At 42.1% G+C, this 19,258-nt stretch overlaps 1 protein-coding gene across 3 annotated transcripts in view; it reads left to right on the top strand.

Annotated features, from left to right (window-relative positions):
• The window catches only part of LOC121536945 (WD repeat and FYVE domain-containing protein 2), an 86,475-nt gene that overhangs the window by 45,570 nt on the left and 21,647 nt on the right, over positions 1–19,258 (top strand). The window contains exons 9-12 of one of the 3 annotated variants that reach the window (XR_005994929.2): positions 355–456; positions 677–807; positions 10,405–10,513; positions 10,665–10,741. Coding sequence is in view for 2 of the 3 variants with exons in the window: in XM_041844614.2 (XP_041700548.1) it covers positions 355–456; positions 677–807; positions 10,405–10,513; positions 10,665–10,694 (372 nt within the window). In the remaining variant the exon portion in view is untranslated. Of the gene's footprint in view, positions 1–354; positions 457–633; positions 808–10,404; positions 10,514–10,664; positions 12,960–19,258 lie in introns of those variants that run through there. The other 2 variants (XM_041844614.2, XM_041844615.1) reach the window with 2 other exon arrangements.

Genomic DNA, 19,258 nt, shown 5'->3' with positions numbered 1-19,258 from the left:
GTTGTGTGTGAGAGAGAGACCTGAAACAGACCGAGTGGATTTAAACCATAGCCATAGATGCACAGACAGAGAGAATGACAAACTGAATGAAAATTTGAATTTGTATGTACTGAATGCAAATGAGGTGTTCAGTGCCAACATGGCTGATAGTTTGCTGAATGTGTGTAGACTACCTATGGCTTCGTCTGGCTCTAAATGTCGCTCACTTAGGTTATACCTAAGCACTGATTCTGGGTCAGTTTCCTTTATTAACTCCTAATGGTTAAAGGTAGGATTGAGAAAGGGAAAGCTGATTCTAGAGAAGTACTGTATTTAGGGTCTGTTTTCAACCTGTCTATCTGTGTGTTCCCTCAGACCCCAGAGTGGCTGGACAGTGACTCGTGTCAGAAGTGTGAGCAACCATTCTTCTGGAACTTCAAACAGATGTGGGACAGTAAGAAGATTGGCCTGCGCCAGGTACAGTGGGCTCCATACTGTCACTATCACTCTGGGATGTAGTTCACCTATTGTCCACAAGAGGGCAGGATAAGTCCTTAGTTAATGTTATTCCTATAGCAGGGTGAAATGCAGAAAAAACTGCCTGTTTGTGAGACTACGTGAGTGAGATATATGCACATTGTCCTTATCTGCCAGCCGAGTAGGCCCAACCCAAGCCTCAGTATCTCCTCTCCCCCAGCACCACTGCAGGAAGTGTGGGAAGGCTGTGTGTGGAAAGTGCTCTGCCAAGCGCTCCACCATCCCTCTCATGGGCTTCGAGTTCGAGGTGCGGGTGTGTGACAGCTGCCATGAGTCCATCACAGACGAGGAGTGAGTAACACACACACACACACACGACTGTGCACAAAAAGCATTGGTGGTGTGAAGTACTTAAGTAAAAATACACTACATGGCCAAAAGTATGTGGACACCTGTTCGTCGAACATCTCATTCCAAAATCCTGGGCATTAATATGGAGTTGGTTCCCCTTTTGCTGCTATAACAGTCTCCACTGTTCTGGGAAGGCTTTCAACTAGATGTTGGAACATTGCTGTGGGGACTTGCATCCATTCAGCCACAAGAGCATTAGTGAGGTCGGGCACTGATGTTGGGCGATTAGGCCTGGCTCGCAGTCGGGGTTCCAATTCATCCCAAAGGTGTTCGATGGGGTTGAGGTCAGGGCTCTGTACAGGCCAGTCAAGTTCTAACACACCGCTCTCAACAAACGATTTCTTTATGGACCTCGCTTTGTGCACAGGGGCATTGTCATGCTGAAACAGGAAAGGGCCTTCCCCAAACTGTTGCCACAAAGTTGGAAGCACAGAATCATCTAGAATGTCATTGTATGCTGTAGCGTTAAGATTTTACTTCACTGGAACTAAGGGGCCTAGCCCGAACCATGAAAAACAGCCCCAGACCATTATTCCTCCTCCACCAAACTGTACAGTTGGCACTATGCATTGGGACAGGTAGCGTTCTCCTGGCATCCGCCAAACCCAGATTTGTCCGTCGGACTGCCAGATAGTTAAGCGTGATTCATCACTCCAGAGAACGCGTTTCCAGGCTTCTTAGGCTTACAGTGGGGGAAAAAAGTATTTAGTCAGCCACCAATTGTGCAAGTTCTCCCACTTAAAAAGATAAGAGAGGCCTGTAATTTTCATCATAGGTACACGTCAACTATGACAGACAAAATGAGAATTTACTTCTCCAGAAAATCACATTGTAGGATTTTTAATGAATTTATTTGCAAATTATGGTGGAAAATAAGTATTTGGTCAATAACAAAAGTTTCTCAATACTTTCTTATATACCCTTTGTTGACAATGACACAGGTCAAACGTTTTCTGTAAGTCTTCACAAGGTTTTCACACACTGTTGCTGGTATTTTGGCCCATTCCTCCATGCAGATCTCCTCTAGAGCAGTGATGTTTTGGGGCTGTCGCTGGGCAACACAGACTTTCAACTCCCTCCAAAGATTTTCTATGGGGTTGAGATCTGGAGACTGGCTAGGCCACTCCAGGACCTTGAAATGCTTCTTACGAAGCCACTCCTTCGTTGCCCGGGCGGTGTGTTTGGGATCATTGTCATGCTGAAAGACCCAGCCACGTTTCATCTTCAATGCCCTTGCTGATGGAAGGAGGTTTTCACTCAAAATCTCACGATACATGGCCCCATTCATTCATTCCTTTACACGGATCAGTCGTCCTGGTCCCTTTGCAGAAAAACAGCCCCAAAGCATGATGTTTCCACCCCCATGCTTCACAGTAGGTATGGTGTTCTTTGGATGCAACTCAGCATTCTTTGTCCTCCAAACACGACGAGTTGAGTTTTTACCAAAAAGTTATATTTTGGTTTCATCTGACCATATGACATTCTCCCAATCCTCTTCTGGATCATCCAAATGCACTCTAGCAAACTTCAGACGGGCCTGGACATGTACTGGCTTAAGCAGGGGGACACGTCTGGCACTGCAGGATTTGAGTCCCTGGCGGCGTAGTGTGTTACTGATGGTAGGCTTTGTTACTTTGGTCCCAGCTCTCTGCAGGTCATTCACTAGGTCCCCCGTGTGGTTCTGGGATTTTTGCTCACCGTTCTTGTGATCATTTTGACCCCACGGGGTGAGATCTTGCGTGGAGCCCCAGATCGAGGGAGATTATCAGTGGTCTTGTATGTCTTCCATTTCCTAATAATTGCTCCCACAGTTGATTTCTTCAAACCAAGCTGCTTACCTATTGCAGATTCAGTCTTCCCAGCCTGGTGCAGGTCTACAATTTTGTTTCTGGTGTCCTTTGACAGCTCTTTGGTCTTGGCCATAGTGGAGTTTGGAGTGTGACTGTTTGAGGTTGTGGACAGGTGTCTTTTATACTGATAACAAGTTCAAACAGGTGCCATTAATACAGGTAATAAGTGGAGGACAGAGGAGCCTCTTAAAGAAGAAGTTACAGGTCTGTGAGAGCCAGAAATCTTGCTTGTTTGTAGGTGACCAAATACTTATTTTCCACCATAATTTGCAAATAAATTCATAAAAAATCCTACAATGTGATTTTCTGGATTTTTTTTCCTCAATTTGTCTGTCATAGTTGACGTGTACCTATGATGAAAATTACAGGCCTCTCTCATCTTTTTAAGTGGGAGAACTTGCACAATTGGTGGCTGACTAAATACTTTTTTCCCCCACTGTATGTACGGCTGTTCGGCCATTGAAACCCATTTCATGAAGCTCCTGACGAACAGTTCTTGTGCTGACGTTGCTTCCAGAGGCATTTTGGAAATCGGTAGGGAGTGTTGCAACCGAAGACAGACGATTTTTACGCGCTTCAGCACTCAGCGTTCCCGTTCTGTGAGCTTGTGTGGCCTACCACTTCGCGGCTGAGCCGTTGTTGCTCTTAGACGTTTCCACTGCACAATAACAGCACTTACAGTTGACCGGGGCAGCTCTAGCAGGGCAGACATTTTACGAACTGACTTGTTAGGAAGGTGGCATCCTGCCTCCTGAGTGGCGCAGCAGTCTAAGGCACTGCATCGCAGTGCTTGAGGCGTCACTATAGACCCGGGTTCGATCCCGGGCTGTTTCGCAGCCGGCCGCGACCGGGAGACCCATGAGGCGGCGCACAATTGGCCCAGCGTCATCCGGGTTAGGGGAGGGTTTGGCCGACCGGGATGTCCTCCTTGTCCCATCGCGCTCTAGCGACTTGTGGCGGGCCGGGCACATGCACGCTGACTTCGGTCGCCAGTTGTACGGTGTTTCCTTCGACACATTGGTGCGGCTGGCTTCCGGGTTAAGCGAGCAGTGTGTCATGAAGCAGTGCGGCTTGGCAGGGTCGTGTTTCGGAGGATGCATGGCTCTCAACCTTCGCTGCAACTCCGTACGGGAGTTGCAGTGATGGGACAAGACTAACTACCAATTGGATATCACAAAATTGGGGAGAAAAAGGGGTAAAAAATTAAAATACAATACAAAAATAATAATAATAAAGGTGGCATCCTATGATGGTGCCACGTTGAAAGTCTCTGAGCTCTTCAGTAAGGCCATTCTACTGCCAGTGTTTGTCTATGGAGATTGATTGCTGGTGTACTTGATTTTATACACCTGTCAGCAATGGATGTGGCTGAAATAGCCGAATCCACTCATTTGAAGGGGTGGCCACATACTTTTGTATATATAGTGTACTTTAAAGTACTATTTAATTCGTGTTTTGGGGTATCTGTACTTTACTATTAAAATCTTTGACAACTTAAACTTTTTCTCCACTACATTCCTAAAGAAAATAATGTATACTAAACCAAAATATAAATGCAACATGCAACAATTTGAAAGATTTTACTGAGTTACAGTTCATATAAGGAAATCAGGTAATTTAAATAAATTAATTAGGCCCTAATCTATGGATTTCACATGACTGGGCAGGGGAGCTGTCTTGGGTGGGCCTGGGAGGGCATAGGCCCAGCCAATCATAATGAGTTTTTCCCCACAAAAGGGCTTTATTAAAGACAGAAATACTCCTCAACACAAGGTGCACCTGTACTTTGAGCCAGGAGAGATTTGATATGTATTTTGTTGATATTAGCCCTCTATGCACATTTAAGGGCCAGAGGTGTTGCTCTGTTCTGGGCCAACTGTAATTTTCCTATGTTCTTCTTTGCAGCACTATACCATATAACTGGGCACTAGTCCAGGTATGATAAAATTAGGGCTTGTAGGATATTTGGTCGATTGTGATCACGGACAGACCTCTCCCCATCTTAGCTACAGTACAGTTCCATCTATGTTTTGACCATGTCATCTTAGAATCTAGGGTTACACCAAGCAGTTTAGTCTCCTCAACTTGCTCAATCACCACATTATTTATTATTAAATTTAGATGAGGTTTAGGGTTGTCCCCAACACAATGCTTTTAGTTTAACATTTGATTTAGGACTAGCCATCCACTCTAATACTGACTGCAGCTCTTTGAATGGTTGCAGTGATTTCACATGCTTTGGTAGCTGAAGTATAATGTTGAGTCATTGGTGTACATACACACAGGCTTCATTCAATGCTAGTGGTAGGTCATTAGTAAAAATAGAGACCAGTAGGGGTCCATGACAGCTGCCTTGAGGAATACCACACTCTACCCGGTTTACATTAGAGGTTTCCATTAAAGAAAACCCTCTGTGTTATATTTAGATAGGGAGCTCTTAATCCACAATAAGGCAGAGTACAGTGCATTCGGAAAGTATTCAGACCCCTTGACTTTACAGTCTTACTCTAAAATAGATTAAATCATTTTTTTCCCTCATCAATCTACACACAAGGCCCCATAATGACAAAGCAAAACCAGGTTTTTAGAAATGTTTGCTTTTTTTTTTTTCACTGATATCACATTTACATAATTATTCAGACCCTTTACTCAGTACTTTGTTGAAGCACCTTTGGCAGCGATTACAGCCTCGTCTTATTGGGTATGACGCTACAAGCTTGGCGCACCTGTATTTGGGGAGTTTCTCCCATTCTACTCTGCAGATCCTCTAAAGCTCTGTCAGGTTGGATGGGGAGCGTCGCTGCACAGCTATTCTCAGGTCTCCAGAGATGTTCGATCGGGTTCATGTCCGGGCTCTGGTTGGGCCACTCAAGGAAATTCAGAGACTTGTCCTGAAGCCACTCCTGCGTTGTCTTGGCTGTGTGCTTAGGGTCGTTGTCCTGTTGGAAGGTGAACCTTCGCCCCAGTCTGAGGTCCTGAGCGCTCTGGAGCAGATTTTCATCAAGGATCTCTCTGTACTTTGCTCCTTTCATCTTTCCCTCGATCCTGACTAGTCTCCCAGTCCCTGCCGCTGAAAAACATCCCCACAGCATGATGCTGCCACCACCATGCTTCACCGTAGGGATGGTGCCAGGTTTTCTCCAGATGTGACACTTGGCATTCAAGCCAAAGAGTTCAATCTTGGTTTCATCAGACTAGAGAATCTTGTTTCTCATGGTCTGAGAGTCCTTTAGGTGCCTTTTGGCAAACTCCAAGCGGGCTGTCATGTGCCTTTTACTGAGGAGTGGCTTCCGTCTGGCCACTCTACCATATTGGTGGAGTGCTGCAGAGATGGTTGTCCTTCTGGAAGGTTCTCCCATCTCCACAGAGCAACTCTGGAGCTCTGTCAGAGTGACCCTCAGGTTCTTAGTCACCTCCCTGACCAAGGCTCTTCTCCCCCGATTGCTCAGTTTGGCCTGGCGGCCAGCTCTAGGAAGAGTCTTGGTGGTTCCAAACTTCTTCCATTTAAGAATTATGGAGGCCACTGTGTTCTTGGGGACCTTCAATGCTGCAGACATTTTTTGGTACCCTTCCCCAGATCTGTGCCTTGACACAATCCTGTCTCGGAGCTCTATGGACAATTCCTTTGACTTCATGGCTTGGTTTTTGCTCTGACATGCGCTGTCAACTGTGGGACCTTATATAGATAGGTGTGTGCCTTTCCAAATAATGTCCAATCAATTGAATTTACCACAGGTGGACTCCAATCAAGTTGTAGAAACATCTCAAGGATGATGAATGGAAACAGGATGCACCTGAGCTGAATTTCGAGTCTCATAGCAAAGGGTGTTTTTTATCTTTAATCAATTTGCAAAAATGTGTCATTATGGGGTATTGTGTGTAGATTGAGGAAAATGTTTTATTTAATCTATTTTAGAATAAGGCCATAAGACATATGTTTTTTTTCAGCAACAGATTATGATTGATAATGTCAAAAGCTGAACTGAAGTCTAAAAAGACAGCTCCCACAAGCTTCTTATCAATTTCTTTCATCCAATCATCATTTGTGTCAGTGCCGTACATGTTAAATGCCCTTCCCTATAAAGCATGCTGTTGTTAATCAGTTTACAGTTAAATAAAATTGTGTCTGGTCAAACACCATTTTTTCCAAATGTTTAGGTTGATTTGGTCGGCTGTTTGAACCGGTAAAGGGTGCTTTGCTATTCTTGGGTAGCTGAATGACTTTTGCTTCTCTCCAGGTCTGAGACCACACAGCAATAATGTTTCACCTCTTCCAAACTCACTTTACAGAATTCAAAATTACAATGCTTGTCTTTCATTATTAAGTCAGTTATGCATGAATATGAAGACTCTGAGTTTGTTGTTGGCATGTCATGCCTAAGGTTGCTAATTTTGGCAATAATAAAGTTATTCAAGTAGTTGGCAATATCAGAGGGTTTTGTGATGAATGAGCCATCTGATTCAATGAAGGATGGAGCAGAGTTCACCTTTTTGCCTAGAATGTCATTAAGGTTCACTACCGTTCAAAAGTTTGGGGTCACTTAGAAATGTCCTTGTTTTCGAAAGAAAAGCAAACACCAGTCTCAACGTCAACAGTGAAGAGGCGACTCTGGGATGCTGACCTTCTAGGCAGAGTTGCAAAGAAAAAGCCATATCTCAGACTGGCCAATAAAAAGAAAAGATTAAGATGGGCAGTCTGAGATATGGCTTTTTCTTTGCAACTCTGCCTAGAAGGTCAGCATCCCGGAGTCGCCTCTTCACTGTTGGCGTTGAGACTGGTGTTTTGCGGGTACTATTTAATTAAGCTGCCAGTTGAGGACCTGTGAGGCGCCTGTTTCTCAAACTAGACACTCTAATGAATTTGTCCTCTTGCTCAGTTGTGCACTGGGGCCTCCCACTCCTCTTTCTATTCTGGTTAGAGCCAGTTTGTGCTGTTCTGTGAAGTGAGTAGTACATAGCGTTGTACGAGATCTTCAGTTTCTTGGAAATTTCTCGCATGGAATAGCCTTCATTTCTCAGAGCAAGAATAGACTGACGAGTTTCAGAAGAAAGTTATTTGTTTCTGGCCATTTTGAGCCTGTAATCGAACCCACAATTGCTGATGCTCCAGATACTCAACTAGTCTCAAGAAGGCCAGTTTTATTGCTTCTTTAATCAGCACAACAGTTTTCAGCTGTGCTAACATAATTGCAAAAGGGTTTTCTAATGATCAATTAGCCTTTTAAAATGATAAACTTGGATTAGCAAACACAATGTGCCATTGTAACACAGGACTGATGGTTGCTGATAATGGGCCTCTGTACGCCTATGTAGATATTCCATAAAAAATCTGCCGTTTCCAGCTACAATAGCCATTTACAACATTAACAATGTCTACACTGTATTTCGGATCAATTTGATGTTATTTTAATGGACAAAAAGTGCTTTTCTTTCAAAAACAAGGACATTTCTAAGTGACCCCAAACTTTTGAACGGTAGTTTACTACAAAACTTTTTACCATCATCCTTTGTCATTTATCTTTGTTTCGTAGTACTATTTCTTTTTCTTTTTGTTTAGTCACATGACTTCTCAATTTACTGTATGTTTGCCAGTCAGCTGTGCAGCCAGACTTAATTGCCATTTTTTTTGTCTCGACTTAACCATACAGTTTTTCAATTCCTCATCAATCCATGGGGATTTAGCCATTCTGACAGTCAGTTTCTCAATGGGTGAATGCTTATCGATAACTGGAAGAAGCATTTCCATAAATGTTCATAAATGCTTCAAGTGCGGCATCTGGTTGCTCCTCATTAAACACAACAGACCAGCAGACATTTTTTAGATCTTCAACATAGAAATCACTAGAAAACCTTTTGTATGATCTCTTGTACACTATTGTAGGCCCAGCCTTTGGAACTTTGGTTTTTCTAAATATGGCCACTATATTATGAGCGCTACATCTGATGGATGAGGATACTGCTTTAGAGCAGATTTCTGCAGCATTAGTAAAGATGTGATCAATACACGTGGATGATTTAGTACCTGTTCTGTTTGTAAATACCCTGGTAGGTTGACTAATAACCTGAACCAGATTACAGGCACTGGTTACAGTTTGAAGCTTTTTCTTGAGTGGACAGGCTGATGAGAACCAGTCAATATTTAGGTCACACAGAAAATAGACCTCTGTTGATATCATATACACTATCAAGTATTTCACACGTTATCCAGATACTGTTTGCACTTGGTGATCTATAGCAGCTTCCCACAAGAATAGGCTTTAGGTGAGGCAGGTGAACTTGTAACAATATTACTTCAACAGCATTTGACATTAGATCCTCTCCAAGCTTTACAGGAATATGACTGAATATATACAGCAACACGTTCCCCATTGGCATTTCTGTCTCATCTGTAGATGTTATAACCATGTATTGATTCCACTGTGTCATCAAATGAATTATCTAAGGGAGTTTCAGAGATACCCAGTATATGAATGTTAGGCCTCCCAGGAAAGCACAAAAAACTATCAGAGGTAGACATGTCAATGATATTTACATTTGAGCCAATAGTACTGGGTGAGCTGCCCACAGTGGGCTTCCTACTTGGGCAGACAGTCTGTGCTAACAGTGTAATTCAGGTTTATAGGCACAAGATTACTGATATCAACAATGTCCTTTTTTAAATCAAACTCTGCACGTTTAAGTGCAACAGCCCAGGCCTCTTACCTGATTTGAAAACCAAGGGGATATCCATATTTATGGATTTCACATTTGAACTAATAGCTCTGGTTGAGCTTGTGCTTGCCACAGTGGGCTTCCCATTTGATCTAACGGTAATGGAGCTAACAATGGGAATCAACTTTATGGGTACAAGACTATGACTGACAACACATCTTGGAATATGAACATCTGTAACAGTCTTGGGGTGGCGCTGTGATATAATGGTAGGGATTACCTGAGACGGCTTTTTTGCTCGAAGAGCGTCTGTGCTCCGTGGTAGTTGGGATGTATTCCATCCTCACTGAAACAATCCCTCAGCTTCCAGAACCGGTCAAAATTGTCAATAAACGCCACTTCCACTGAGGCACAGAACATTTTCAGCCAATGATTCATTTAGAGGAGTCTGCTGAAGCAGTTAGACCCATGGGCTATTGAGGGTAGTGGACCCGAGATAACTAGCCTCTTACTTGCATACTTTGCGGCTTCTATCAGGTCCATGAAGTCATGTTCAGGCACTCGAAGTTTGATGTCATTCGATCCCACATGAATCACCAGAGTCTGCCTCAGGTAGCTGCTTCTGGATTGTGGGAAGCTTCACTAAAATATCATGAATTTTCGCTCCAGGTAAGCAAAAGGTTCTGGCATCCTCAATAGAACTGTTTGGGGGGGGGGGAGTACTCACCGGGAAGGCCGCTGCATCGGAGAGGGGGCTGTCACTGGGAGCGACGAGGGCCTTCATTGGCTCGGCGGTCCGTTGAGGGGGGGTGCATGATGCGGCTAGGAGTACTGTTGCCTATAGGGCCACTGCCTCAGAGAGGGGGGTTGTCGCGGGGAGCTGTCGCGGGGAGCGACGAGGACCTCTGTTGGCTTGGTGGTCCGATGTCACGGTAGTCCGGTGGAATGGTGATCCTCTGTTGGGGACATCTTCTGGTCATCTCATTTTTTCCTATACGTTTGGTGATAAGTGTTTTCCCCCCTCTCCGTCTTACAGCCGGGCGCCCACTGCGACATTCCATGACAGCAAGCACAGCATAGTTTACATGCACTACGAGCCCACCACAGGCTGGCTGCTGACCTCTGGGGCCGACAAAGTCGTGAAGGTGAGACAGACGCTACCAGACACTATGTATCTGATACAGGAGGATACATTTATACAACGTATTTTCTTGGGTGCGTATATGTGTATGAAGGAGGCTGTGTTTTTTTATACACCTTATGTTTGTTTGTGTGTGTGTGTGTGTGTGTCAACAGCTCTGGGACATGACTCCAGTGGTCTCCTGAGGGTCATCGTTGACAGGGAGCAACATGGAGCTCCATCCACCTATCAGGTGAGAGCTTACAGCCTGGTGGCCATCATCCTGAGAGGAAGAGGGAATGTCCACAAGAACAACAACAACAACAACCACCACCACAACAACATCTAAACAACCTACAACAGCTGAGCAACATCCACAGAACCTAGAAACACCAGGTCTTTCTTGCCTGTCCTCGTCCCTCTTGGTGACTAAACGTGCAAAGCTTTACACTGGCTGCATACATAATTCCCTATATTCTTTGGTTTATTATTATTATAATATTTATAATGTTTTGTAGTAAAGGGAACTCTGTTTACCTACTGAAGAACAAATACAGCTAGTCGGGCAAATATAAAGCTTATATTGAAGTGCCTTCCTCTTATCTTATTATAGCTTTCCCTACGATAAACAGAAAGCATGAAAAAAGTGGTTTATAAACCAATAGTTGTAAAATAAATCGAAGCACTTAATGTACCTGGGTTATGAATATCAGTTAGATATGTAACTTGTACGTACAGTAGCAAGATGGAATACTCTAATATAATCATGAAACTCCAGAAGGTCCCAAAGTTGACCTTATGAGGCTCATCGGATTTACTCTTTGCTTTTAAGCTGCTGTATAGTTGCAGTGGGCAAAATACCCCTGTTTCTGGGTGGACCCTGTTTCAGTTGAGGTGTCAGGAGGGTCATAGCCTAATGTAAGGGAATTAATCTCTTACCCTATGAGGTACGGAGCCTGCTGGTTTTCTGTTCTACCTGATAATTAATTGCAACCACCTGGTTTCCCAGGTCTAAATCAGTCCCTGATTAGAGGGGAACAATGAGGTCCAGAGGTGAATTTGAGAGGACTACTGTATAGCTTCTAGTCTCTCTGAAGGTCATCATACATACACACAGCTGGTGAACAAGTCTACATGTGGTATCTCACTGTCAGGTAATGGTTGATCGCCACAGATGTAGGGAACTTGGAGAAATATATGTTTTTCTTTTGTTTCTTTTTTATGAATACTGTATTGCAAACTGATGTTCTAGTTTAGGCTTGCCAATTGAAATTGTAAATCATAAAGAACAAGTTCATTCCAGTAATCTTTTTATAATTTTATTGTAGAGTTATTTAAATGTCACTTAATACGCTTTTGACTTCGGTAGTGGACTTAGGGTGGCAAAATTCCAGAAACATTCAATAAATTCCCTTGGTTTTCCAGAAATCCTTGTTGGTTTCCTGGTTGGTTGTTGGATACCGGATTTCCTGCTTATTCCAGGAATCTTCCAACTGGGATTTCTGGAAAAGCAAGGAATCTATTGAAAGTTCCTGAAATGTTACACTGGATTTGTTTTCTAGGCAGAGCCACTATTGTAAAACCACAACCACAACAACCTGTCTGCATGTTGATATTTGTGTTATACAACCATAATTAGCCATGGTCATTTTTCATGAATACTAGCATGTTGATTAATCAGTCACACATATCTTGAGCCTAAGCTTATACAGATCTACTGCTGGAGAATGGCTGTATGAGGCTCTAATGCTATTTACAGTAGTAGTCAGTCACTGACTTTAAGAATTATACTATTCCTATCCGTTTCCTCATTTAATGACCTCTGTACAGTTATCATTGTTGGATGTAAAAAGGTATGAGTTCCATGTTGATTCATACACCAAGACTGATTTACAATATCTGAATGACTGCTGATATGATTTGAAATAAGTTTATCGTATTGTGTTTTTATGTAGCCTGGATACCAGTCTGTCTTTCTCTGCATTCGTCAGCGTGTTGTCATTGGTAACACTGATACTAGTGTTGTTAAATGGATGAACTGTCAGTCTGGCACCCAGGCTAGTGGTTTTGTGTGGTGCAGTATGATTCTCACAGGTTGGTGCTGTACTGTGTGTGTGTGTGTGCACGTAACCCAGGGGGGGTTATCACAAAGCAAGATTTGGAATCAGAGAATCAAGAGCTACAGTGCAGTATATCTGTTTATCAAAGTAAGGTAGCTAACTCCTTGATCCTGCTCTGTGCCATTTCCCTCAGGTCTTAATGTGCGGTTTGTCCAAACAGCAGGTTATTGGAGATTTCTAGTCTGTAAGATTATCATTCTTGCATGTCTCATCCTAGTCCTAAAGCTGATCTGGGTACAGGTCATCTGAGTAGAGATGTGTGCTCATATCATTCCATAATTTAATTTCCCCTTGTACTGCTGTTGATGTACTCATGTTTGTATTTGATAAAATGTATGTGAGGTGACTGAAGGACAGGATGTGTCTCTTCTTCATGTGAATGCCTAGTATTCATGTAGACATTCAGCTGAAGTCTTAATTTAAAACAAGTTGTTCAGCTCGGAATACATATCCCAAAGGAAATAAATGATCTCACTTTAATAAATTATAATAGAAGGTTAGCCAAAATAGATAAGATCTTGCTACCATGGAAAGGTGGGTGCCTGTCAATTTGTGGAAAAATCACCCTGATTTAACTATTTAGTATTATCCCAGTTTATCTATTTGCTTATGGTCTTGCCTACGCCTAGCGAAAAAGATGAGAGAGGCCTGTAATTTTCATCATAGGTACACGTCAACTATGACAGACAAAATGAGGAATAAAAATCCAGAAAATCACATTGTAGGATTTTTAATGAATTTATTTGTAAATTATGGTGGAAAATAAGTATTTGGTCAATAACAAAAGTTTCTCAATACTTTGTTGTATACCCTTTGTTGGAAATGACACAGGTCAAATGTTTTCTGTAAGTCTTCACAAGGTTTTCACACACTGTTGCTGGTATTTTGGCCCATTCCTCCATGCAGATCTCCTCTAGAGCAGTGATGTTTTGGGGCTGGCACTGGGCAACACAGACTTTCAACTCCCTCCAAAGATTTTCTATGGGGTTGAGATCTGGAGACTGGCTAGGCCACTCCAGGACCTTGAAATGCTTCTTACGAAGCCACTCCTTCGTTGCCCGGGCGGTGTGTTTGGGATCATCGTCATGCTGAAAGACCCAGCCACGTTTCATCTTCAATGCCCTTGCTGATGGAAGGAGGTTTTCACTCAAAATCTCACGATACATGGCCCCATTCATTCTTTCCTTTACACAGATCAGTCGTCCTGGTCCCTTTGTAGAAAAACAGCCCCAAAGCATGATGTTTCCACCCCCATGCTTCACAGTAGGTATGGTGTTCTTTGGATGCAACTCAGCATTCTTTGTCCTCCAAACACGACGAGTTGAGTTTTTACCAAAAAGTTATATTTTGGTTTCATCTGACCATATGACATTCTCCCAATCCTCTTCTGGATCATCCAAATGCACTCTAGCAAACTTAAGACGGGCCTGGACATGTACTGGCTTAAGCAGGGGGACACGTCTGGCACTGCAGGATTTGAGTCCCTGGCGGCGTAGTGTGTTACTGATGGTAGGCTTTGTAACTTTGGTCCCAGCTCTCTGCAGGTCATTCACTAGGTCCCCCCGTGTGGTTCTGGGATTTTTGCTCACCGTTCTTGTGATCATTTTGACCCCACGGGGTGAGATCTTGCGTGGAGCCCCAGATCGAGGGAGATTATCAGTGGTCTTGTATGTCTTCCATTTCATAATAATTGCTCCCACAGTTGATTTCTTCAAACCAAGCTGCTTACCTATTGCAGATTCAGTCTTCCCAGCCTGGTGCAGGTCTACAATTTTGTTTCTGGTGTCCTTTGACGGCTCTTTGGTCTTGGCCATAGTGGAGTTTGGAGTGTGACTGTTTGAGGTTGTGGACAGGTGTCTTTTATACTGATAACAAGTTCAAACAGGTGCCATTAATACAGGTAACGAGTGGAGGACAGAGGAGCCTCTTAAAGAAGAAGTTACAGGTCTGTGAGAGCCAGAAATCTTGCTTGTTTGTAGGTGACCAAATACTTATTTTCCACCATAATTTGCAAATAAATTCATAAAAAATCCTACAATATGATTTTCTGAAGAGAAAAAATCTCAATTTGTCTGTCATAGTTGACGTGTACCTATGATGAAAATTACAGGCCTCTCTCATCTTTTTAAGTGGGAGAACTTGCACAATTGGTGGCTGACTAAATACTTTTTTCCCCCACGGTATCAAGACCATTGCCGAGACTATGATGCAACTCAAGTTATCCATATACCCAAAAACCGCCAACCCTCTCCTGTCCTCAGTCTTTCTGCTTGGTACTACCCCATACTCACACCCTGAGAACACACTACAGTGATGATAGGTCGGGGTAGGAGATCTTCGTTAACAGAGGTGATCCCCAGACCCTATTGGTCCAGTTCTTCTCTCTAACTCTGCATGTGTTCAGTGGTGCTTGCATGTGTTCTTACCTTTTTGCAGTGGGTAACGTGGACCCAGGTTGCTCTTTCTGCTATTCTAATGGCAAAGGCAGTGACCAATATAACCTGATAGGGCCCTTCCCAACAGGCCTGCTTCCAGTTTTTCTTCTTTAGGGACTGGATGCTCACCAGTCACCTGGTTAGATAGAGTGGGTCACCTTCTCCTTTAGTTCACCTGTGGGGCACAAAACCTCTGACATACGGGTGTGGTTAATAAACTATCTTCACACGTGTTCAGCTCTCAATTTCTATTTCTGACTGCATTCTCTTTCTAGACTGTATCTAAAATTATTTATTTTTTAAGTATTTTGTCCTCTCCTTCGTATATATTTATTATTTAATCCTACCATCTATCATCCCCCTTTTGACACATGATTCTGCTCATGTGTCAATATTACCACCTACCTAAACAATCACTTAGGTAATATTGGGAATTTATCATCCAATTGCCATCCTTAATTTTTTTTTTAGACTGTCCCTTGCTTCTTTATTGCTCCTCCCACTTCCTTTGTCTTTTATGGCGGCTAAATTCGACTTTCATTCAGTTCAGAATCAATAGTAATCCAATCAATCAATCCCTTAAGCTAATCTCTTTCTCCTGGTTATACATTTTGTTAACCTTCAATTACCATCAGTAATCTAAAGATGGTAGTACACACAAAACATGATACAGATATCCCCAGTCCTAACCCATCAATAATTGTTTGTATCAATCTAATTCCTCATAACTAATCCATAAAACCACTCAAAATTCCTCGAGTATACAATGATTATTTAATTTATTACCCTAAATCTGCTACATGTGATCTCATCTCAAATGATCCATTATCAATTATTTGATCAACCCCCTAGGAAAATCTGTCTCCCCTTCTATTGTTCCTGTCCCCCCTGTAAATGTCATATTTCATTTTTTAGCCAATACAATCACAGTTACATCAAATGTTCCCTCCTTTGGCCATTTAGTTACTATCTTTCTGGTCCTTTTTCTCATTTGTTAGAGATATTACCAATATCTTCACTATTCTCTGGGAACCTTCTCTTCATGATTGCTGCTGGTGATCCTGCCATCTCTACTTCTGGTGTGGTCTAATGTCTATATTAGGGTGTAAGGTAAATTATTCCTGTTGTCTTTTTCAGCTAAACGTTTTATATTGCTCAGTTAATGGTATTTTCTCCCTAATATGTCTTCATACTCTTCTTCTTTCCCTAAATTAGATTTAATCCCTTGCCTTTCCTCTACTATCCTTCTATCATTACTGGATGAATGATAATAACTGTAATAACTATTAATAATAATTGTAATAACTATTTCACATTAAATTATGCCTTTTTCTGATAATGTTATAATTGTAGCCTATTGCATTACTTTAGTTTAAAATAGAAGTTTGTTTATTTAACTAATCTAGAACCCACTATAGGTTGGTGCTATTCCCTCAGCATAATAGCTAAAGCTACTTGCATCCCCTGAAACCCATTGCCCTCTAACGGCAGCCCAAACCTTACTATTCCTGTTTTGGGGTGGGTCATTCCTTCTACCGCTCTGGCCACGTCCTCTGTGTTCATGGCCTGTCTGCTAAATGGCATATTATTATTATTATTACTGTATACATCTAAGGTTGCTGGGGCCCCTTTCATTCCCCGCCAATAGATTAGGTAAGGCTATCAGTGGGTACTGGCCCCCTCCTACTCTCTCTCTCTCTCACTGCTTCTTTAAATTTACCCCTACGCGGTTCTCCCTCCTGTTTCCACTCCGAACAGGTTTTGTCTGTTTTTCGTTTTAACGTAATATTCGTCCGTTATTTAAAGTACGTTAGTCTATTTATTTAAATCAAATTATTCCCACCTAATTAGTTGAAGTCGGTGCATATTTATATTTCAACGATAAACCAAATTATTTCAGTCTAATTATTTAACCAGTATTTTGCAGGGTCAAACATCAAACGTTAAATTAAATAATAAACCAAATTGCTTCAACTTAATTATTTAAAACCAGTATTATGCTATGTCGAACATCAAACGTTAAATCAAATAATAAACCAAATTGCTTCAACATAATTATTTAAAACCAGTATTATGCTATGGCAAACATCAAACGTTACAGTTCAATTATATCAGTTCAAACGTTTCAGTTTAGTCATACTAGTTATTCATTATTTGTACCTTTATTTTAGAAATTTTAAATTTTTAGGCTATGATTCGATGTCTCACTTTTAATATATATTAAATTTTAATTTCTCTACCCTAGTATATCTATTCCCAATTGTTATTAACGGGTTATACGGTTTAAGCAACCACAGACTTCTTTAACTCCTAATTAGTTTTCTATCAAGGTATACAGGTTTATTAATTTCTATAACCCGCATTCACTCTTATTTCATTTGCAATCACTCTTTTATTACACTGGGATCATTCGCACTCTCATTCATACAACACCCTATACTTTAAAGTGCTCCTCCGATCTGGGCTGTACCCCCAAGTACAACTCCCTGCCGAAGCGCAACACTATAGTGTACTTTAAAGTGCTCCTACGATCCTAGCCGTACTAGTTACGGACCTTGCCGATAGCGCAACACTATCTAAAATTTTAAGTGTCCCTCTGATCCTAGCTGTACCCTCGTAGTTACGATCCTTGCCAGTAGCGCAACACTTTTAATCCAATAATTCCCTATACCCCCAGTTCCCACCCCCTGGTGGTCCTAGCCTGAGGGTTTCAGTATTTTCCCGATCCTAGCCGTATCCCTCGTAGTTACGGACCTTGCCGGTAGAACAATACTCTATGGTACCATGGTTTAACATCACATTCACCACAGGTTTGCATGTCACAATATGGTGCTTATCTACTCATAATAATTCGTATAATAATTCATAATTTAGTTCACTTACATCAAACAGGTGTTTCACAAAATTAATTTGGATAAAGCCAATGTGCAGAACTTTAGTTATATAACAATAGGTGTCTGCTTACCTGTTTTTGTGAAACACACCGTCTCTTTGTGAAACACACCGTCCAACGACAGCGATGTCCAATCGGCCGGACAATACCCAGCGAAGTCCCTCTACCAGATCACGTCGGCGGTCACCAATTGTCAAGTTGCGTCAATTCAAATCTGGTATAGGAACAAAAAGAGGTCAATACACGTCTTCTAAAATAGACTAGTATTTTAATTAATGCAAACACTTGAATGGTAAATATGATGTTCGTATATACGGGCCCACTGAAAAACCACGCAGGGCAGTCAGAGAACTGAGCTTTTGTTATAAGTTCTTCTTTAAATACTCTGACAGAGATAGTTCCCGCTCCCTGCTGGACCTGTCAGAGTAGAGGCTGGGTGTGGTTTAAACTTACCCAACCTATCGATGGCGCACAGGCTGGTCCCAGCCCCTTGGCGCTTCACTGTTGCCGGGCATTAGTTGTTATCTTTACAACTTGTCTCGAGTCAGCAACCTCAGACATAGGTTGTTCTTCTTTGTAGCAGAACACATGTCCTTGAGCGGTTTAACAAAGAGGCAGTGTGTGTGTGAATCACAAGTCTGTCTCAGCCTACCCCCTAACGGTTCCTCACATTAATCACAGCTTGTTATGTTAAACAATCTATATCAGTACAGCACAAACCTATTATGTTTAATCATTAATGTATTCTTTCTAAGCTAGGCATCACATCTAGTTATAAGAAAATAGATCCCCACAATGTGTGTGTGTGTGTGTGTGTGTGTGTATACAGTGGGGAAAAAAAGTATTTAGTCAGCCACCAATTGTGCAAGTTCTCCCACTTAAAAAGATGAGAGAGGCCTGTAATTTTCATCATAGGTACACGTCAACTATGACAGACAAATTGAGGGAAAAAAATCCAGAAAATCACATTGTAGGATTTTTAATGAATTTATTTGCAAATTATGGTGGAAAATAAGTATTTGGTCACCTACAAACAAGCAAGAGTTCTGGCTCTCACAGACCTGTAACTTCTTCTTTAAGAGGCTCCTCTGTCCTCCACTTATTACCTGTATTAATGGCACCTGTTTGAACTTGTTATCAGTATAAAAGACACCTGTCCACAACCTCAAACAGTCACACTCCAAACTCCACTATGGTCAAGACCAAAGAGCTGTCAAAGGACACCAGAAACAAAATTGTAGACCTGCACCAGGCTGGGAAGACTGAATCTGCAATAGGTAAGCAGCTTGGTTTGAAGAAATCAACTGTGGGAGCAATTATTA

The sequence above is a fragment of the Coregonus clupeaformis genome, chromosome 23 (assembly GCF_020615455.1).
Source record: "Coregonus clupeaformis isolate EN_2021a chromosome 23, ASM2061545v1, whole genome shotgun sequence".
Classification (NCBI taxonomy): domain Eukaryota; kingdom Metazoa; phylum Chordata; class Actinopteri; order Salmoniformes; family Salmonidae; genus Coregonus; species Coregonus clupeaformis.
Note: the sequence above shows the minus strand (reverse complement) of the source record. Positions and strands in the feature narration are given on the sequence as shown.